This window comes from Arvicola amphibius, chromosome 9 (assembly GCF_903992535.2).
Source record: "Arvicola amphibius chromosome 9, mArvAmp1.2, whole genome shotgun sequence".
Classification (NCBI taxonomy): domain Eukaryota; kingdom Metazoa; phylum Chordata; class Mammalia; order Rodentia; family Cricetidae; genus Arvicola; species Arvicola amphibius.
The window spans coordinates 2,757,943-2,780,990 of record NC_052055.2 but is presented as its reverse complement, the minus strand read 5'-3'; the positions used below and the strand labels follow the sequence as shown (position 1 = coordinate 2,780,990).

At 38.9% G+C, this 23,048-nt stretch overlaps 1 protein-coding gene across 1 annotated transcript in view; it reads left to right on the top strand.

Moving 5' to 3' along the window:
* Window positions 1-23,048, top strand: part of Rnf19a (ring finger protein 19A, RBR E3 ubiquitin protein ligase) — a 38,975-nt gene that overhangs the window by 4,166 nt on the left and 11,761 nt on the right. The window contains exons 2-4 of the mRNA XM_038342446.1: window positions 14,060-14,824; window positions 18,361-18,569; window positions 22,150-22,294. Of these exons, the coding sequence (XP_038198374.1) occupies window positions 14,202-14,824; window positions 18,361-18,569; window positions 22,150-22,294 (977 nt within the window). The 5' untranslated portion in view covers window positions 14,060-14,201. The remainder of the gene's footprint in view (window positions 1-14,059; window positions 14,825-18,360; window positions 18,570-22,149; window positions 22,295-23,048) is intronic.

Here is a 23,048-nt window from a genome sequence, read left to right as displayed (position 1 = left end):
CCTGAAGAATTTTTAATACTTACTTTATGTATATATGTGTGTGCCTGGGTATAATGAGTACAGGACTGAAGGAGTTAGAAGAGGGGATCAGATGCCTTGAAACCAGAGTTACTGTTGCTTGTGAACTGCCATGTTGGTGTTGGTAACTGAACTCAGACTATCTGCAAGAGTAGTAAATACTTTAACCAATGAGCTATCTCTCCAGCCCAATAATTTTTTATTAGCATTATTTTGGAAACTATTTCACTACCTTAAAACTATTGTATATTCTTGCTCTCTTGGTGTTATCTAGTATTTTGTTTTGTTTCTTAGGTTTTTGAGACAAGGGCTTGTATAGCCAAGGCTAATCTCAAAGGAATTTACTGTGCAGGCGGGGATCACCTTGAATTCCTGATCCTCCTCCCACCTCCCAAGTGCTAGGATTACAAGCCCGCTACCATTTCCAGCTAGCTTTTTAAAAGTCATTTGCTAGAAAATTACTAATTGTTGATTTGGTTCTTTTTTTAATTTTTAAGAATTTATGGGTATGTATGTTTTGGCCACACCTGGTACTCATTTGATTGGCCAGAGAGATTACAAGATGGATGTGAGTTGCCATGTGGGTCCTGGGAATCAAACCCAGAGCCTTTAGAACAGCCAGGTGTCCTTAGCTGCTGAGCCACCTCTCAGCCCTGTTGGTTTGCTTTAGAAGTCCTATTTCGAAGCTTTTGCTATATGAAGGTCTCAGTAGGAGAGAGTTAGTTAGCTGTTTTAGCTTAAAGAAAAGTTTGTAGATTGGATTTTGAAGCACCGTTTTGTTTATTTAAGCCCAAAAGAAACTTCAGAACTGTCTCTTTAATCCACAAAACTAGAGTTGACGCCTTAGAAGTATGTACCTAAAAGTTTTATTCCGCCCCACTCTAGAGACTCCCCTCAGAGTGATGATAGCCCTTGTGCTGTGAATACCTAACTTGTTGCCACGTGACCTTCTCAAGTTGAGTCATAGTCAGCAAACTAGTTGGAGAGAACGAAGAAGCCAGGGCAGACTACTAGGAAACTGATAGCATTAGCAGCAGGCAGAGGTGGGTAATCTTTGTGAGGTCTAGACCAGCCTGATGTACATAGAGACTTCAGGCCAGCCAGAGCTACATAGTGAGGCCCTGTCTCTGAAACAAACCAAGTATCAACAAAACTTCTGGATGAGTACCATGTCACAAGGCAAGTCATTAGTCTAGAATTATAGAGTTATATTTGTTAATTTCTGAATCAAGCCCTATTATTTGGACCTCAGAAGGTTACAGTTATTATTTATGCATGATCGCACATAAAATGTGTAGGTGATGAAAGCTCTGTGGTGGCAGGATTGCTTTCTTTGCTCCTGTTGCAGGTCTTAGCACTTGGTACAGTCTGCAGTGAAATAATTTTAGTATTGAATAAGTAGTTGCTAAGTGAATAAAATATGTACAGTGTGAAGTCACACACTCATGTACTTCTTTCTTTCTCCATTCTCTCTCCCCTCTCATTTGCACATATCCCAGGTTGGCTTGAATTCCGGATCGTTCTCCTTCTCTTGAGTATTATAAACTGTGGTTATGTTGTGCCGGGGATGAAACTCTGGGCCATGTGCATGCTAGGCAAGCATTCTGCCAACTGAGCTACATTCCTAGCCTAAAACAGTTCTTTCAAGCCACAATTGTAATTTAAGATTTTTCCAGTATCATATTAAGTAAGAAAGTAGAAGAAATAAAGTGAACATAATTTCTTATTAAAAAATAAGGAATTTTATTTAGCCCAATACACCCAAAATATTACTTCAATGTAGTGAGTAGGTGACTTTACATTCTTTCATTTCATAGAAGTGTAGCTCTCAGAATATTTTGTGTGGCATGTTCCTCCCTGCAGAGATTCTTTGTCTTTTTTTACTGTCATCTTGAAAGTTTTTTTTTTTAACTTGTCTTTTGAAGCCAAATACAGAATTGGCACTTGCTATTGCAGGATTATTGTGTTGTGTTGAAGGGCTCCGGGATTCTGCTCTGCTGTGCTTTGTGCCTCATTACCCTGTCAGATGAGGGAGTCTGTGCCGTCCTTTATGGCACTGAGTTAGTATAAGTTAACCAGGTGTGTGCAACACTGGCTGTCCCGACAGGACGCTGCAGAAGAGCTCTTTCATTAGTAGTGAGTGTCTTGTCTTCCCGAGGCTGGGTGTGGAGCAGAAGAAATCTGTTAGCTCCTCTGAACCCTACTACTCTCCATGGTTTGGAATCCATCACAGTGATGTCCAGGTTACCTCAAAATCCACTGACAGATGACAGGAAATTACAGAAGACATGGAAGAAGAGGAGGCAGTGTGACCGGGGGGACCAAGATTGGAGCAATATAGCCAAAACCCAAGAATTGCTCGTAGTCTGGAAGAGGCACAGAATAGATTCCCCGCAGAACTACAGAAGGGAACACAGCCCTGTTTGTAATCTCAGAACTGAAAAAAGTAAATTCCTGTTGTTTAAGCACTTCTAGTTTGTGGTTATTTGACAACACGCACAGAAAATTAATATATATCAAAGGTCTTCAATAAGCCAAAGATTTGTACTTATCTTCCCTTTCTGTCATGCATCATGATTATCAGGTACTAGACGGTAACGTTCTAATCCTTTCTGTCAGAAGTGTGTTAACCCTCCAGCCTCAACAGGCTTAAATAGATTATACCCTATAAGAATCTCCTGGAACTTCTTTCGTTTCTTTCCTCTTTCCCCAGCTGTTGGCATTTTACTCTAAGGTGTACTTGGCATTTGGGGACTGGGTAGGTAAACTGCTGATAGGGAGAAGCTAACAGGTCTGCTCCTTAAAGTCTGTGCTCTCTCTCTCTCTCTCTCTCTCTCTCTCTCTCTCTCTCTCTCTCTCTCTCTCTCTCTCTCTCTCTCTCTCTCCCTCTCCCTCTCTCTCCTTTTTGGTTTTCTCTGTAACTTTGGAACCTGTCCTGGAACTCGCTCTTGTAGACCAGGTTGGCCTCAAACTCACAGAGATCCGCCTGCCTCTGCTTCCCAAGTGCGAGAATTAAAGGCGTGCGCCACCACCTCCTAGCTAAAGTCTGGTTTCTAAAAGATCCTCCCACTTTTTTCTCTGTCCTGTACCCTAATGTTGACATGTTGCAGGACTGATCTCCTACCTCTCTGTAGTTACTCCCTTGGTGATTTCATCCATGCTCATGATTTTACACATCACACCTATAACAACTCCCAGATTACATTTCTGGGCCTGCCTCTACCCCCTCCTCCAGCTCTGGAAGATATGTTTCCACCTAGATAGTTTTTGTAACATGGGTCAGGGTCTTAGAAACTGTTAACTATCTCCCTATCTTAGGAGACCCTCTCTGTTTCTCAGTGACTACTTTTCAAACTGTTCTTTAGGTTAATGCCTTTCAGGAGTCAGTAGCTAAGTATTTACTATCTCCATGTTAATACATTGTTGAGCTAGCCAGAACGTTTTTAATCTTTCTTTTTCCCAATTGAACGAACACTGCCTTCTTTAATAGCAGCTTCCTGTTTTCTAATTGATCAGGTATTGTATATTATTTATAATGAGGTTGACTAAAAAAACTTAAATAGGTAAATAGGTAGGTGGGTGTGGAGCTGTTGAAGACAGCTCTTTTGGGAGGTTGTGGCATGTGGGACTAGTTTATTCTGAACTTGTAGTTTCTGTTTCTGGGAATCATAGAGTGTGTCTTAGGCAGAAGATGAATATATAGCCTTGGAAAATGGTACTTTTCAAATCTGGAATGGATTTTTGAAAATGGATACTTACCTGTGCTAATGGTTTGTCCCTTTCCCCCATATTTAGAAGTAATGTGAAGGTATTTGTTCCATTTTTAATATTAGGTCACTAGAGTTAGATTTATCTAGCTATGTATGTGTAATAAGACTGAAAACACTGTATTTACTTTCAAAAAATTATGCACTTGAATAATGTATTCCAAATTTCCAAGTGGCTGACTGTACTGATGAGAAAAGTCATTTCAGCCCAGAGAGATGGCTCGGGACAGGGTGAGAGCACTTTCTGCTCTTCCAAAGGACCTGAGTTTGGTACCCAGCACTCACATCAAACAGCTCACAGCTGACTGTAACTCCAGCTTCAGGGGATTTGGCATCTTTGTAGGGACTTTGAGGGCATTCACACATACTCACTGGATGGAATTACAGCAGATAGAAGATGGCAAAAGAAAAGGTTGATAAAATTGAAAGTAGAATAGGAACAGTTTGCCAAGTTAATGAATGGAGGAAAAGAGGCACAAATGAGCATATTGGCCACTTAAACAAACTTAAGTTGTCAGGTATATAATTATAATTCCGAGAGGAGAGGAGAGAAAATGTTAGAGTTAAAAACATAAAAAGAAGTATTTCCTTATTTGTTTGAATTTAAATCCAAGAAGTTTAGTGAGTCGCAAACAGAATTAATACCAAGAAAACAGACTTTTGGCTCATCTTAGTCAAACTGTTGGTGAGAGCTAATTATCATTACCAGTTTTATTGCATTTGGAGTCATCATGGATACATATCTCTGGGTATACATAAGGGTGTTCTTAGACAGGTGTAATTGAAGAAAGAAGACCTATCCTGAATGTGGGCAGCATCAAGAGTAAAAATCAATTGAGCACTGGCATTTTCCTAACAAAATGCAATGTGACCTATATTTGCATGTGTGTGTGTGTGTGTGTGTAGAGGCCAGCTACCTCATGTCTTTCTGTGGTGAACTATATTCTTGAACTGTGAATCCAAACTAAACCTTAAGTTGCTTTTTTAGTTGGGTATTTTATCACAGCAACAAGAAATAAAGCCAATATAATGCTTAATTCCAAGTATATATATTAATAAAACAGAAAAAAATTACATTGCTAATAGGGGAATTAATGAAAACAGCTTACAGCTGTGAGCTCTGCACACCAAGAAGAACTAAAGAAAGGTCTGAGGCTATAGGAAAACAATACCAGATGAAAAATGAAGAGCCCCAGAGATGGCAAATATGTCGAAAAATAGTGTCTTAGTTATTCCTGTGAAGAGACCTTGATAGCATCGTGGTCTTTCAGAGCATTATCTATCTTAAAGGAAAATTTTTAATTGGGCCTGGATTACAGTTCAGAGGTTTAGTCTCTTATTGTCATGGCAAGAAACATGACAGCATGCAGGCAGGCATGGTGCTGGAGAAGGAGCTGAGAGTCCTACATCTTGATTTGAAGGCAGCAGGAAGAAACTGAGCCACTAGACCTGGCTTGAGCTTCTGAGACCTCAAAGCTCCTCACCACCTAGTGACACACCTCCTCCAACAAAGCCACACCTCCTCCAGCAAGGCCACACCTACTCCAGCAAGGCCACGTCTCCTAATAGTTCTATTCTCTGTGAGCCTGTGAGGCCATTTTCTTTCAGACCACCACAAATTGGCTCAGTCTTTGACAGAATTATTTTTTATAATATTTATTTATTATGTATACAATATTCTGTCTGTGTGTATGCCTGAAGGCCAAAGGAGGGCACCCCATTACAGATGGTTGTGAGCCACCATGTGGTTGCTGGGACTTAAACTCAGGACCTTTGGGAGAGCAGGCAATGCTCTTAACCTCTGAGCCATCTCTCCAGCTCCAGAATTATTTTTTAATTACATTTGTTGAAGGAGGTAGGGGTATGTGTGTCTGGCCATGAATGTGAAGGTCAGAGAACTTAGCTTGTAGAATTGAACTCAGGTCATCAGGCTTGGTGGTAAGCACCTTTACCTGGAGCCATCTCATTGGCACCTCTGAAAGGGTTTTGTAAGCATAAGAAGTAGTACAATAATTTATAAAGGAGTTTCATAAACACTACAATTAGAAATCATAGTTTCTATATTTTAAGACATCAAATTAAAAACCACATTTGGATGAGGTTAAATATTGAATGTTGTCAGTGAAAAGGGGACAGTATTTAATGTAAAAATGAACAAAAGGTGAGCAAATAAAGTAGAGATGCCTGTAAATGCATTAAGTTGTTTAGTAATGAAATAAATTGAAGCTAATAGTTTTTGCTACTCAAAAAACTGTTACCATAATAAAAGATGTTGATGAGCATTGAGGGGAATAAGCACCGGGAACACAACACCTTAGTCTACGTCAGGTGCTTATTTTAGAAGTCCACATCATTTAAAAGATAGTAGGTGATTCACACAACAAGACATGACTTTATCAGTTCAGCAGTGGACTGCGTGGAGAGGAGGTCATTCATTAGTCAACAGTTAGCGTTAAAGCACCTGAGTAACTATTTAGATGTAAAACTTTAATGTTTTGCTTACATTAAAAATTTTGAATGAAATTTAGAAACTTTAGAAGTAGCAGAAGACATTAGAGAGTTTTATTTATTTTGAATTATGTTTTTCAGTGCTTGAGAGACAGAAACAAGCAGCCTAAGAGTTTGAGGCCAGCCTGGTCTATGTAGCAAGTTCCAGGCCAGCCAGGGTTACACAGTAAGGCCCTCTCCCACCCCAAAATTCATTAAATTACATTTGTTTATTGTGGGGTGGGTGGGTGTTTGTGCCACAGCCTATACGTGGAGGTTCTGTCCTTCAGACAATGGTTACAGACCATTGTTGGCTATCATGGGTACTGGGTGCAGAACTCAGGTCCTCTGTGAGACCAGCAAGTGCTCTTAAATGCTGATCCATCACTTCAGCCGCCAGATCCACTCTTCATTCACCTCTGTCCTGTTGTGATCCACAATGTTAGCCTCTAAGAATGGACTCCGTTGTCCTCTTGTTGCCTTTTAGTTGAGTTTAGCCACCTTTCTAAGTGCATACCCTTCAGTTACCGCTTTGAGAATGCTTTTTTTTCTTTTAAGATTTATCTTTTTATTTTATGTGTCAGGGTGTTTTGTGCCTGGTGCCTGCAGAGGTCAGAGGAGAGCAGGAGATCCCCGGAAGGAATTGCGTGGATAGCTGTGAACTGCCCTGCAAGCGTTGGGTGGCCTGCACAGGGAAGAGTTTAGCTGCCGAGCCTCTCTCCACTGCCAGCCTTGCCTGTACTAGAACTGTGGCTAGGACAACTTTTCTTAAATTTGTGGATTGAGCCTTCTGACTGTAAGATACTACGTTTGTAAATTGAGTATTTAAAATCTAGAGCACATTTTTTATTTAAATCAGTATTATAAGTGTTGGTTAGTTGTTTAAGTTGAACTGTTCAACTTTTGTAGTTTTTACAAAGTGTAAGAAAATAATTTGTCAAGTTAAATTCATTTAAGTAGTATCAGAAGAAACTAATTCCTGCTAGAGAAAAGGCTCAGGGTTGAATCATTCATTTTGCTTTTTCAGAGGACTCCATTTCAGTCTCCAGCTCCAGGGGAATCTGGTGCTCTCTTTTAGCCTCACACACGTGGATGTCGGCGCGCGCGCATGCGCGCGCGCACACACACACACACACACACACACACACACACGTAAATCTTAAAAAATGTTTTTAGCACTTTTACTAGGTCTTTAGAATACATGGGTTTTATATGTGGTACAAACACCTTTGTTTGGGCCATTCCATTTCTGCTTTCTTTTTCCTTTTCTTTTTGTAGCTCTGGCTGTCCTGGAATTCACTATGTAGATCACGCTGTCATTGACCTCATTGTGACCCATCTGCCTCACCCTCAGTTCCCCACCTCTCTGGGGCTCATTTCATTTCTCAGTTCCACACATTCCTCCAGAGATAGATAAAAGAATCAAGGGGAGGGAGTGTAAACACTGGACTAGAAGGTAGAACAGCAATCTGACCTGCTTCTCCTTGGTTGAAATACAGGAGACACTGGGGTTCCTTTGCCACTGAAAAACTAATTTGCTAGCATTTAGTTAAGGCAGTTGGAATTGTGCTAGGTGGAAAAAGGCATTTCTCACTGTTTCATTAGCAGAGTTCCTTGTGGCACTGGTGTTTGAGAAGTGACAGAATGGAGTCTACTTCCCTTTCAGTCTCAGGAGCCAGGCTCTTCCAGTATCTTTAGTTACTGCTCCGTGCTTTCATTCTGGGGAAAGGATCCCACTAAGAAGACAGGCATTATTGTCATGGAGGCTGCATCCATTATGGTTTTCCAGATAAACAAATGTTGCAGATACACAAGCAGTTTTGTATTGTTTAGGAAGTGGCTCACATGGCTATGAAGGCAGAAGCATATACCATGATCTACAAGCTAGAAGTTGAGGAAAACTGCTGTATTTCAATCCAAGCGCAGATTTCTGAGTTCAAAAGGCCTGGAAACAAGAAGCTCTCAGTTCCAGGAGTGGAGAAAGATAAATCTCAAGCAGAGGGCAAACCCGCCCTCCCTCCCTCCCTCCCTCCCTCCCTCTCTCTCTCTCTCTCTCTCTCTCTCTCTCTCTCTCTCTCTCTCTCAGCACTCGTGATTAGCTGGTGTTCACACACATTAGTAAGGGGCTCTTCTGTACTGCTGATTTAGGGCCTTTCTTATCTACCAGCCGAAATTCTTCCCCCACTACTGCTTTTCTTCATGCTGTCGATGTTTTATAGCTTAACAAATCAGTTGGGAACCTTTCTGTGCTGTTTATCATGTGCTCTAACTCTAAAATGGTTAAGTATTTTTTGTACAGTGCAAGCACCTGGGTTGGGAGAGATGGAGAGAGATTTAAATCAGAAGGAGTTTAGGTTCCATAGACAGGAGTGTGCTGAGGAGGCTATCTTAGCCATGGTGGCCACTTAAAGGTGAAGGAAGCTGGGTTAGGACATCCAACAGTAACCCACAGAACAAAGAACATGCCTTACTTTTCTAAATTTTGGGGACAGGAGTCTCTCTATTTAGATGGAGAAGCCTCTAAGTAGCAGTTTAGTGAAGGTACTAGGTAGGCTGTAATTTAAGCTAATTCTGTTGTCCCACCCTGCTTTGGGGATGCTATAATTTAAGAATTTATTTCTTTAGGGAAGGTACCAGATAGGGAAAGTGTGGCTGATCCTTTCTACAAGGGCAGCATCTGTGACCTGTATATCACTCGTCCAATTTAGACAGTATACTGTCAGCAACTGAGGCAAGGGCAGGTTTTTTGCCCACATGGCTAGCTTTTGCCATAAAGAAAACAAACTCCATATTATTGACTGAGTTTTCTGTCCCACCAGGTCCCTTAGTTGTTAAGTCCCAAAGAAATACACAGAGGTCTACTTAATCATAAACTGGTTGACCCAGTAGCTCAGGCTTCTTAATAATTAATTCTTATAACTTATATCAGCCATAATTCTTATCTGTGTTAGCCACGGTGAGACAGTCACATCTTGCTTGCTCTGTGTCTGGGTGACCACTGCAGACTGAAACTTTCCTCTTCCCAGAATTCTCATTGCCCCCGTCTCTTCTTCCTGCCTGGTTGCCCCGCCTTTACTTCCTGCCTAGCTGTTGGCCAAGCAGTGTTTATTTAAAATATAAGTGACAGGGTACAGACCATTGTCCCACAGCACCATATGAAGTTTTTTTTTATACCCATCATCTTTGTTGAAATAGATTGGTGCTGCCAGAAATGAACATGTCTCACTGTCATGAAAAGCCTTAGGTTATTAAACATATTGAATGCCATATTCTGTAGGTATTTGAAGTGTTTGAATACCATTTAGCTATCTAAATATATCTGTGTATGACCTTGAAAACATACCTAACATGACTGTAAGTTTGATATGGGTGACTATTAGCCTGTATTTTTTAATTATGCTAAATAGCTTATAGAGATAACTTTCAGTGACTAGAAATTTCCATTGTTAAATAAGCTGTATAGGTACAGTACCTTAAACAAGATTAGAAACATCCGTACAGTGTAACAAGAATAACCTTAAATTTGTTTCAGTACACAAAATTCCATACCATTGTAAAATATTTGACTAGTAGTTGCTTTTTTAGTTTAAAAGTAGATTCAGTAATCTACCCTTTTATCCTATCATTTCTATATCATATACCCTTTTTTTCTTTTTATGTTTATCCCTTTTTTATTATGACCAATAATAAGTAGTAACCAACCCCCCTTAAATGAAAACAAACATCCATAACCAGTATTTTGGGAATGTAGCTGTCATTCTTTGGACTACTTCCTGTTGGTTGTGGGTGCTGGACTTTTGTGTGTGGGGGGGGGACCTTGAGAAAATGGTGATTGTTAGGTCTTGTCTGGAGTATTCTGTGAGGCTGGGTCATCTCAGTCAGCAGCCTTGAAGCCATGCTGGATCCAGGGTCACCTGGGCCATCCATTTTTATTAGTGTCTGGTCCACTTGCTCTGAAAATGTGTAAACTTTTAAAGGTAACCTACATATTTATAATACAAGTATAGGCTGTGCTTGTACATGTCAGCCACAGATTATGTTCTCTTTTGTTATGTGTTTGAGCAGGTAACATTTACATCACATGTCTTGTAGTTCTTTATGTCTGTAGTCAGAAGTTCAGGGGGTCTTCCTCAGTCAAACCTGATTTTCTTTAACTCAGAATGAACCCACAGCTTCTTATTTCCTATGAAAATTAAAGCAAAACCTCTTCCCCAAAGTAACACTTCTTTTGACTTAAATTTTGAAGTCAAGATATTTTTAAAATATATATGTTGGTTTAATCAATGAGCTTTCATAATCCAGCGTCTCTTAGCAACCAAAAAATTTAAAGACACCACAATAACATGTAGGATCTGGGCTCTGTATTTCCAATCTTTATGTGGCTTTTTTCTTTTATATTACTTACTCCCTTCTTAAGAACTTTATTATTTTAAAGCTATATGTTTCTTTTTTATGACTGAGTAGTGTGCAGCCCACTGCTCATAAACCCCAAAGAGCCCTGCCCTTGCTGATAACACGAACCAAGAAGCTGCCTCTATTTGCCACTAGCAAACAGAGTTTACCTGGGAAAAGTCAATTACCAAGAAGCCACACTTGACTCTGTTTTTTGTGTATTTAGAATCCCTTTTTAAGCATTGTCAGGTCTTCGTGGAAAATCCGGCCCCACATTGGAATACCATTTGTAGGTGGAGTTTCCCTGTGTCTCACCAGCTGCTCTCAAATAACCAGACTGGAGATACGGTATTAATTACAAATGATCAGCCGATAACTCATTTTCTACATATCCCGCTTCCTCTGTCTCTGCTGCGTCTCCCTGACTCCACCCTTCTTCATCCCAGCATCCTTAGTTTGGTTGTCCTATTTGTACTTCCTGCCTGGCTACTGGCCAATCAGCTTTTTATTGACAATGAGAACAACACATTTTCACAGTATACAGGATTATTCCACAGCAAAAGTGTTTTTAGTATTGTGGTTTATAAGTGGAGTGTGCAGCCAAATCGCTGAAATTTTTAAATACCAAAACAATACCAAAGATTGTATAGCTAATCTACAAATGGTCTCATACCATATATACTATTTTGTGATTGTCATTTCTCAGTTCTGTATGAATCTTTCCATAGCGTATGTTTGGATTATAGTTTGCTCTTTTAAGTGCCCAGTTGAATACGTTATTTATTTACTTATTTATTTGTTTTTCAAGACAGGGTTTCTCTTTGTAGACCAGGCTGGTCTCGAACTCAGAGAGCCACCTGCCTCTGTTCCCAAGTGCTGGGATTAAAAGTGTGCTAGAGATTTTGCTTTCCCACCCTTTTACCAACTATACAGCAATTTATCTATGTATTATTATTATCTATGTATTATTATTTCACTGGAATGATGAACACCTGGGCTTAAGAATATTTCTGTTTTAAAATAATGGTAAATTGGCTTGCACACACACGCACACACACATTGTGCTTAGATTCTTCAAACAAGACCTGAGGTGATTATTTCACTGAACTAAATTATCAGCCTTTTACAACTTTGTTGGTATCTACAAAATAGTATCTAATGTTTGGATTTTTGTTGGGTACCAGCCAAAAGAAAAATACCTCTCGCCAGAGAAAAGGTGTGGGGGTTAGAAATATAGTGAAGAATATGAAGATGTGAATGAAAATAATAAAACAGAGAAACATATAGGATAGTATCTGGAGGGAATTCCAGTGAGCTCTGAAAATTTGCCCATGTTCAATTGAAAGTTGCAGGCTACATTCATAGTTAAACATTCTATTGCTAGAACAAAACAAGTCACGTCATACCCTAGACCAAAACATTCCGTAGGCAAACCACTCCCTGGGTGAAATCCAGTGTTATCTCCATAAAGGAACTCTGACCTTTGGTCAACGTGGAAACAGGCTCACATTTTCAGACCCTCACAGATTTTTACTTAGTTGTGATTGTTGTTAAATTATTTCCTGTCTAATTTTTGTAATACTCAAAACCGACTGCTTGAGCCGTTGTGTGGCTCTCAGACTTTACGTTGTTTTCCTCCTGGACAAGTATAAAGTCTACTTGGAGAGTGAGAAAGCTTGTTCTTTGCCAACCGTGTTTCCCAGTTTATTGTGTGTGGTCTTGTCAAGGAGTAAAAATGCTGGGTATCCTTTTGCTCCAGTTTGGTAGATTCTGTCACAGTTTCCAAAGTAGTTGTGCTATCTTTTCTCACCTCCTCCACGCACCTGCCAACATCTAGAAATACCACTCTCCTGGTTTATCCGTTTACCGCATAGTGACCTGTCTTTGTGGCTGTAATAATGATGGATGGTTTTGTGCCCTCTGTCCAGTTCTCTTTTGGGTTGTCTGTTTTATGTGTTTATGCTCGTTACCTGTTGAACACCATTCTTTTGTGGCGTGTGTCTTCTGCACACTGGTAATCGCTTCCTGGACCTTCTTTTGCCATTTACTGTCTTTTATTTTATGATTAGCACTTGTAATGTTCTGTATAAGAAATCTTTTTGTCGAAATATTCTCGTATCCTAAAAGCTTCTTCACATTTAAATTTGTAAATTTGCTGTAACTGATTTTTTTAAAAATTGATTTTATTATAATTGCTTGTGTGTTTCTATGTTCAACATGACACGGTATATGCATGCAGAGGAAAACTTTCAGGAGGTAGTTCCCTCCTCCCACGATGTATATTCCAGGACTAGAACCCAGGTCGTTAGCTTGTGTGGGAAGTGCTTTTATGGGGTGAGCCATTGGTCAAATTCCTGATCCCCTCTCAAATAATTTGAAAAAGACAATTTTTAGTGCTCAACAAAGTCACCTTTGTTAAAAATCAGATATAATAGGTGACATTTTGTTTGTTCGGGTTTTGTTGTTGTTATTGTTGTTGTTTTGGTTTTTTGAGGCAGGATTTTTCTGTGTTGTCCTAGCTGTCCTGGAACTTGCTCTGTAGACCAGATTGGCCTCAAACTCACAGAAATCTGCTTGCCTTTGCCTCCCGAGTTCTGGGATTAAAGGTGTGCACCACCACTGCCCAGCTAATATATGTGAGATTCTTTTAAAAGACCCTTGTGATGGTTTAGATAAAATGCTGCAGTTCCCTGAGGGACGCAGCAGACCATGGGGTGGGGTTGCCAGGTCCCACGAGGAGCCACGTCCGGTGAAAGACAGAGATGGATAGGCACGCCATGCAGAGTGAGTTTGGATATAGTTTATTTAGTAAAAGGGAAGGAGAGGGAGAGAGGGGGGTGAGGAGAGGAGGCCTCAGCCCTCTTCCAAAGAGAGAAGGGCAGAGAGAGCACAGGCTGGAAGTGGAGGGAAGATCAGCAGAAGTGGGGGGTGGGGGGCTGGCTGGGCTTGTCTCTTAAAGGGACAGGACAGCCCATTACAACCATATTCTGTGCCTTTGGTCTGTCACCATCTTAATAACATACCACATTACCATAATTATGAAATTATAGTAAGTGATTGTTTCTGGAATGTTAGAGACTCTTTACTTAGAATGCTATTCTTCAAGCTGTTCCTAGTTTTTGTTTACATGTATATTTTATTCCTAGTTAAAAACAATGAGGAATCATTTAAGTCAGTGATAGCATCAAGATTTATCTAAGAAAACCTTTTATTAGGGTTAAAGAATGTCTTCATTGATACTTAAGCATTTATTGTATGTTTTCCTGTAGACTAACAACTTTAATTTTTAAGCTGATGGTTATAGAACATACTTGTTAAAAATTTTACAGAGAACCTGTAAGATTATAAAAACATACACATAAAAATACAGTTAAATTGTTTTCTGTTTTTTATAGGATATCTGTGACAACAGTGTTCTCTAATTGAACTTTTTCAAGATTCTCGGAAGGAGCCAATAGGATTTTTTTACATCATGACTTAATCTGAATACAAGAACAAAAATTAAATTTTATTTTTAAATATAATGAAGGGCTGTGTATGAACACTGACCCCAACTCAATTCTAATGAGCATTTTAGACATGAGTTTACATCGGCAAATGGGTTCGGATAGAGATCTTCAGTCTTCTGCCTCATCTGTGAGCTTACCTTCTGTCAAAAAGGCACCAAAAAAGAGAAGAATTTCAATAGGCTCTCTGTTTCGGAGGAAAAAGGACAACAAACGTAAATCAAGGGAGCTCAATGGCGGAGTAGATGGAATTGCAAGTATTGAAAGTATACACTCTGAGATGTGCACTGATAAGAACTCCATTTTCTCTACAAATACCTCTTCCGACAATGGATTGACTTCTATCAGCAAACAAATCGCAGACTTCATAGAGTGTCCCTTGTGCCTCTTAAGGCATTCTAAAGACAGGTTTCCCGATATAATGACTTGTCACCATAGGTCCTGTGTGGACTGCTTACGGCAGTACTTAAGGATAGAGATCTCGGAAAGCAGAGTGAACATCAGTTGTCCAGAGTGCACCGAGCGGTTTAACCCCCATGATATCCGGCTGATACTGAGTGATGACGTCTTAATGGAAAAGTACGAAGAGTTCATGCTTCGGCGATGGCTTGTTGCAGACCCTGACTGCAGGTGGTGCCCAGCTCCAGACTGCGGGTGAGGGCACATCACTTGCATTTCTTCATTTGTTACCTCTAGGGATAAAAGAAGAATTTTCTTGTAGTCAAAGCAAAACATTTTGGGTATATACCATGCTAAGTATTGAAATTCAGAGATCCTGCCTTGTTTTTATATTGTCTGTTCCTCTTACCTGCGTTTGTGAAGACAATTAGGAGGAAGATGGTGGGGAGCAGATTGGCATTTCCTCGTCCATGAGCAGTTTTTATTTGGGGATAACAGAATGCTCAATGTTAGGGGTTATTTGTTGAAAGGCGTTTTATACCACAGATCGATGTGTTTGTGTTCATAGGTGAACATTTTCAGGTTTCAAGAATTGCTACACACAGGAATTAAATAATTCATTACCTCAAGTTCTAAATGACAAATGTCATTTCCTTAGCATTTAAAATAAAATAATTTTGCATATATATTTAATTATTATGTAACTGCAGCCTAAATGTTGTGCAGTTGTCAGAACTAAGAAAAAACAGATTATTTTCCCTTTAGGTAAGTTATATTCCCTTTATAGTAAAACCCACGACGGGGAGATAGGTCACTTGGTAAAATGACTACTTTGCAAACATGGGGGACCTGAATCTGGATCCACAGATTACACTGATCCGTGTAGAAAAGCTAGCCCTGGTGGACATACCTGTAACCTCAGTGCTAGGGGCCAGGCAGAGTTAGGTGGGTTCTGAAGCTCGTTGACCAGCTAGTCTAGCTAAATTATGTGGAAAGTGAGTGAAGGAAGAGCCTTATCAACCTCTGGCCTCACATGCATGTGCCTCCAACATATCTGTATGTACTTCTCTACACATACCACATGAAAACACATAAGAGACCACAAAAAGATAGTAAAATTTACCATATTATTAGTACCCCATGTATTATATAAATGAGTTTATGAAAACCCTGAATCTCTATATTATTTGATTTTAGATCCAGGGAAAATTAGGATATGAGTTTATTAAATTATAGTTTCAGAATGTATTGCCTGAATCAAACTAATCTTTAAAAACTTGTTGAGTAAATTTTCAGAGTGCATCTAGTTTATATTCCCTAATTTTTTAAAAAAAATTAAGTATTTAAAGGAAAAAGTTAAGTATTTCCCATCTGGGTAAATAAGTGAACACACAACTGTCTGCCAAGGTTTACTGTGTGATACAAAGCATTAAAAACTTAGCTACTTAATAAGTCATGAATTCATTAGTTATATAAGTCTCGGATATAACCTAGTATCAGATTTGAATTATGCTTCCCAATACTAAAGAGTTTCTGTCATAACAAAAGCATATATTGAAGATACCATAGATGGGCTCATGGTACAGTGTGTGCCTAGCAAGTATGTGGTCCAGGGTCTGATCCCCAGCACCATGTAAGCTGAGTATGCTGATACAGGCCTATGATCTTAGCACTTGAGAAGTGTAAGCAGGACAGTCAGAAGTTCAAAATTATCTGCAGCCACGTAGTAGGTTCAAAGTCAGCCAGGGCTGCATAAGACCCTGCCTCAAAAATGGAAGTTGGTAGGGATGTGTATATGTGTGTAAAGAGAAGTTAACTCTTTAAACTAGGCCAGGGCTAGCTGAGCTTTCAGGTGTAACGGCAGAACCAAACTCTGGGATCTAGGATAAGTTACACTCTGTGTCTAGAAAATAGGATTAATGAGCAATGCTTTCAAATAATTTGAGGAACCAGACTGTATCCTATTTAAACAAGCAGCATGGATGTGACTCGCTCTTGAGCCTGTAGGACCACTTGCACAGTATTGTCACTGGTGCAAGAGTGAAAATCTTTCTCATCAAATCAGATTTTGAGTTGGACAAAACATTTTACCTTAACCTTTTAGAATCATTATATCTAATGCTCTGGTAAAATACTTCAAACACTGAGCACTGATTTCTGCTGTATATAGCATGTGGAGGGTGTGGCTTTCCGAGTGTACTTCATAGACCCCTAGGACATGAGTTACCTAATGAAGTGTCAGAAATTGTGGCCAGCATAAACTGAGACAGTGACTCTAAGGGCCCACTACTTCCGCTTGACAAATAGCTCTGTATTACCTTGTCACCTCACATAACACTAAACAAAACCAGGGCAGATCACAGAGATAGTCATAAAAGTAAAAGGTAAATTAATAAGAAAATATACGTGGATAATTTACTCACTTGCTACATTATTAAAATTGAATACACCTTACAGTAGAGAGATTAACACCAAGAGAAACAAAATAGGAGTACCTAATTCAGTAAGTTCTATTGTTAAGAAAAACAAATTTATGGTGGTCAAATAAATTTATTAAAGAATAATCCTTCCTTAATTTGGCTATGCAGTAAGTTGTTGATGATGACTGTCAGTTCAAAGGACAGAGAACTCATTAGAGTCCCTTTATTTTTACATTATTGTTTGTGCTGGCTCTCTAGAGATTAAGAGCATAATTTATATGTAGCTAGTAATGTTACAGGTGTTATATTGGTATTATATAGAAAACTTTACCTACTAACATGAAACTTGTTTGTATAGTTTGAGCATCATGTAGGTGGATGTTGGGAATAAAATGAGAGTCCTCTGCAAGAGCAGCCAGTGCTCTTAACCATTGAACCGGATCACTAATTGCTGCCATTTTAAAAACAAACAAACCCAGCTGACCTTAATCTTAGCCTTTGAATTTCCTCTGGTTTCCCATTTCTCATTCTGCCCCTCCTCTTTCTCTAGCCTCCTTCATTCCTTTAGTAAAAGATAGGATATGGAAGAGGTTTAGAATAAAATGTCTTTTCCTTTTCACTGAATTGTTCTTTATATATGAAAACTTGGCTTTAAATCATGTACTTTAAAGTTGAAAATAAAATGACGATTCTTTACCCTGCCTCAGGGACTGCAATGAATTAACTATCCTTTTAAAAATATGTTTTAATAAGTAATATTTTTATATGTATGGATGTTTTGCCTACACGTAAGTCTGTATACCACATGTGTGCAGTCCCTGTATGTAGTACCCATGGAGGCCAGAAGAGGGCATCAAATCCCCTGTGCCTGGCGTTAGACAGTTATGAACCACCATGTGGATTATAGGAATCTAACCCAGTTCCTCTGTAAGAACAGCAAGTACTCTTAAATGCTGAGCCATCTCTCCAGTCCCTCATTGGTTACTATGACATTGTTTTTGTTGTTGTTTTGTTTGAGACAGGGTCTCACTCTGGTTGTCTTGGAATTTATTCTATAGACCAAGCTGGCCTTGAATACAGAGATCCACCTGCATCTGCCTCTGGGTGCTGAGATTAAAGATACACACCCTCACACCTGGCTAAAATTTGAAAGTATTTAGAATTTTTAAAGGTATTTATGCTACTTTCATTTATGAACTACCATTTTTCTCTTATTTTCATGTTGGTAAGATTTGTTAGGGTTTATATTTTATTAATGCATATCTGAAAAGTGTTTTCTGAGTAGCATTTTAATTGAATGCTTCTTAAGTTTTTGCTGAATTGGTCTTGTTTTTGTGTCACATTTTAAGTCGTTTTCTTTGTTCTTTGAAGATATGCTGTGATAGCATTTGGATGTGCCAGCTGTCCCAAATTAACCTGTGGGCGAGAAGGCTGTGGGACAGAGTTTTGCTACCACTGTAAGCAGATCTGGCATCCAAACCAGACCTGTGATGCTGCTCGACAGGAGAGAGCCCAGAGTTTACGCTTAAGAACTATACGCTCTTCATCCATTAGCTACAGCCAGGAGTCTGGAGCAGCAGGTAGTGTGTCTGCTTTTATTTCTATGCTGTACGTGTGTGCACACGAGTGTGTGAAGGTGAGCACATGAGTGGACCTTAGAGGATAACGTAGGTATTAGACCTCACCTTTTGCTTGACTGAGACAAGGTATCTTGTTCTTTTCTGGTGTGTATGTCAGGCTAACTGGCTTGTGAACTTAGAGGAATTCCCGTCTTTGCCTTCCATCCCAACACGGGAACACTGGGGTTGCAGGTGTGTGCACTCCTGCGTCTGACTGCGTGTTCTGGAAAATCACACTCTTGAAGCAAGTGCATTCTTCACTGAGTCACTTGCCCAGTCCCTATTTTCAAAAAAGAGGGACACATAGAGATTGGTTGGTGATTTTAACTTAGAGTATTCAGTTACCATTAATTTGTTATCTTATTTGCTTTCACTGTTAAAAAGTGTTTTATGTTTTACGTATTTCTGTCCTGGAAACCTTATTCTTGATGTATTTTTGTTTAATAAATACAGAAAGTAGTTTTGAGATTGAAAGATATTATTGTCAGTGACAACAGAAAAGCTGCCTCTGTGTGCACTAGACCATTGGATGTCGTCTGCATCCATTGCTCGTAAGTGTGATATACAAGACTTGTAAACACACTGAATAAAATAGTAATTTGGAATGGAACCAATTTACAATTATTTCTGTTTGTATAAAGACCACACATTTAAGTATTTTGTGAAACTTAAAAACATTTCAGATATATTTAATTTAGTACTATTGACATAAAAATCATACCTTACTTAGGAAGACATACAGAATTTCAGGGTGTCTTTAGAAGCTAACTAAAAATTAAGATAAACCTCAAAATAAAAAATGTAGACGGAGACTGCACTTTCGTCTCCTGACCACCCAGACCTAAACGATCACACAGAAACCGTATTAATAGCAACACTGGCTGATGGCTCAGTTACATTTCTAGCTAGCGCTTACATCTTAAATCAACCCATTCCTATCAGCCTGTGTAATGCCTTGTGGCCGTGGCGTTACCTCATTTTCGACATACTTTGTTTCCTTGGTGACTGACTGGCATCTGCTTGATTCTGCCTACTCTCTGTATATCTCTGTTCAGATTTCCTGCATGCCTTTACTCTGCTAAGTCATTGGCCAAAACAGCTTTGTTCATCAACCAATTAAAAAGAACTACAGATACAGAAGGACATACCACATCAAAAAAAGTTTAAATTTTTTAAAAATCTTAGCGTTCTTAATGTTCTTTGACTAGTCAAAAAAAAATCACTATTTTCTGTTAACAGAATGTTCTTAGTTCATTGGAATTTTAATTACTAGAAAACATTCTGTCTTGATAATTACAATGGGAAAATTTCAAAAGTATAGAAATTTGCGTTTAAAAAAGTGAGATTGTCATGTTCTTTATCTTGCTTGAGAAAAATTCTTTTAAGTTTTAATGTAGATTTAATATTTTATATAATACACTTGGGTTTCATTCCTGTTTGTTTACTGATTTGATTCTATTTCCTCTCCTAAAGATTTAGGGTATAATGCAAAGATTTTAGCAATAATTATAATTGTAGCTATGGATCGAGAAGGATTTTTAGTGAGGCCCTGTTCCTGAGAGTTGGCAGCAGCCGTTGGATGTCGCCTTCAAGAGTGGGGGAGGTGTTTTTGTCACAGGACACACGGGCGTGTGGAGTGACCTCTCTGTGACCCGAGAAAGGTTTCTCTCATCTTAAAGATGAAGCCACTGCAGTGCTTATGCCTGTAGGGCTGCAGTCAGTCTGCCTCATACATGTTCTCACGACGTTAAACACGGAAACACCGCAGACATCTGCTAGAGAGTTGAGCTGGTGTTAAGCATCAGTACATCAAAAAGGAGCATTGAAATGGCTTTTGTTATTTTTTAAATGAGCATTATGACTTAGTTATCTAAACAAATACTGGGCTTCCTCCAAGTCATCACCGTGGGAGAGTGTATGTACTTGTGTTATACTGGACTGCAAAGGCTGTATCAGTTGACTTCAGTTTGGTTCATTCAGGGTAAATAAAACTAATGACACTGTGCCATGTAAATCAGGGATTTGGGTTCAGGCACTGTGTGCAGCTCTGATGTGGTGACGTGGCATTGATGTCTAGTTCATGTTCAAGAGCTATGTAGTCGAGTTGCCGCCACTTTGAAAAAATCTAACAGTCATTTCATAATGTTTTACTAAGTTTGCCATTTTGTGTTTGCTGCTTCTTAAGCAGATAGGATTAGTATTTCATTTTGATATACATGTTGTGTTAAGTATAAAAGCTAGCTTTTTTCTTGTCTATCTTACATTTAAAATTTGTAATGCAAATGCTATATTGTTTGGGTCATTTAAATCATAATTTATAAATACTTTTACTTTTTGTATTCTAAAAATAATTCTTTATCATTGTCTGTGATTGCTTAGGGCTATTGGTTTGCTCAAAATAGCTTGAATTATTAAAACACTTAAAGTGAACCTTATTAATTCTTAACTTATAAATAGCCTTAGTCTTTCAAAAACTCAGGAAACTTGAATTCATTGATAAAGCAGTTAAAAACTGAGCATAAAACTTTCAGGAAGGAATACTTAAACTCAGTGGTCAGCATTGTAAATACATTTTCTAAATTGCATATAGATAGCAGATATAACTGGCTAATGGTGACCATTATTTAAAGAGGATATAAATAAGAGTTTATAAAAAAAAGAGTTATATCTCTTTAAATAATGTTGACCTGACATCTTGGAGGACCATTATTTAAAGAGGATATAACTGGCTAATGGTGACCTATATTTAAAGAACAGCTATAATTCAGAATGGTGGTACAGCTTATCCTTTGTTGATACCTAAGGTTATCTACCATGACATTTTAACCTGTCACTGTGGGGCATTTTGTAATGCATTAATAATCATACAGTTGGGGGCTGGAGAGATGGCTCAGAGGTTAAGAGCATTGCCTGCTCTTCCAAAGGTCCTGAGTTCAATTCCCAGCAACCACATGGTGGCTCACAACCATCTGTAATGGGGTCTGGTGCCCTCTTCTGACCTACAGGCATACACACAGACAGAATATTGTATACATAATAAATAAATAAATATTAAAAAAAATAATAATCATACAGTTGTACTAGCAACACTTGAATAAATGAACAGAAAATATGGAGAATACTTACTAGCAGTCTTGAGGATAAGATATTCTGAAGCTGTTCTCTGTGGTCTGTAGTGTTCTTAGTTGATGTTATTATCACAGAAAAGGGGGTGTTTCCGTACAGTGCCTTGTGAATAGGAAGTAACTGTTTCCTGTTGGCGCCTTCACTAGAGGGCAGCATACAGGAATCTGAACTCCTCTGTCATTCTTGGTTTTTATTGCTTTGCTACCATGTTTGAAAATGGTTACAACCTGGAAATTTACTACGAAGTGTATTTCCTTAGAAGGAAAGAAAAGAAATGCTTTCTATACTAAAAACAGCAGGCTAAAATTGCCACCTAATGAATGTAATTTCAAAGATTTGTTTGGGCAGTGTTAAAGCTGCCAATCTGGAAACTATGTCTACACATTTTATATTTTCTTGTCTGTGTTCCTCATAGCTGATGATATAAAGCCATGCCCACGATGTGCTGCTTATATAATAAAGATGAATGATGGGAGCTGCAATCATATGACATGTGCTGTCTGTGGCTGTGAGTTTTGTTGGTTGTGTATGAAAGAAATCTCTGATTTACATTATCTAAGGTAAGCTTACGGAGAGAACTATATATGATGTATGATAGTCTTCACATTGTTTTGGTTTTGAAAACAGCATGTCTTAGTTAGGTTGTTGTTGCTATAAAGAGACACCATGACCACTGCAGCTCTATAAAGAAGGCATTTAATGGGGGTGGCTTCTCTTACAGTCTCAGAGGTTCAATCCATTATCATCATGGTGGGGAGCATGGTGGCATGCAGGCACAGGTGGTGCTGGAGCTGAGAGACCTACATCTTGGAGGCAACAGGAAGTTGACTGACCGTCACACTGAGGGAAGCTTGAGAAAAGATCTCAAAGACCGCCCCCACAGTGACACACTTCCTCCAACAAGGCCACACCTCCTAGTAGTACCACTTCCTTTGGGGACCATTTCCTTTCAGCCCACCATGCTGTATTAATCTAAGTATTTTTAGTCCTGAGATTTATAAGCTACTTAAAGAAATGGATTGTTTTCCTATTTACATAAGCTTAAAAGCTACCAAGTGTACTTAAATAACTTAGAATTACCGAGTCCAAGATAGGAAACAGAGAAAGTTCCTTTGCTTTTACACTGCTGTTGAACACCAGTGCTGATATCTGCTACTTTATGCAGTTAATCCAGCTCTTCATTTTCTCATAAATAAATTTTTCTCATTTAGGCCCCAGTGTGAATTTAGGATGTAATTATATAATTGTGTGCCTAAAATAGAGATAGAATAAATATATTTTATTTTAAATCAGTATATTATTCAGAAATGGAGG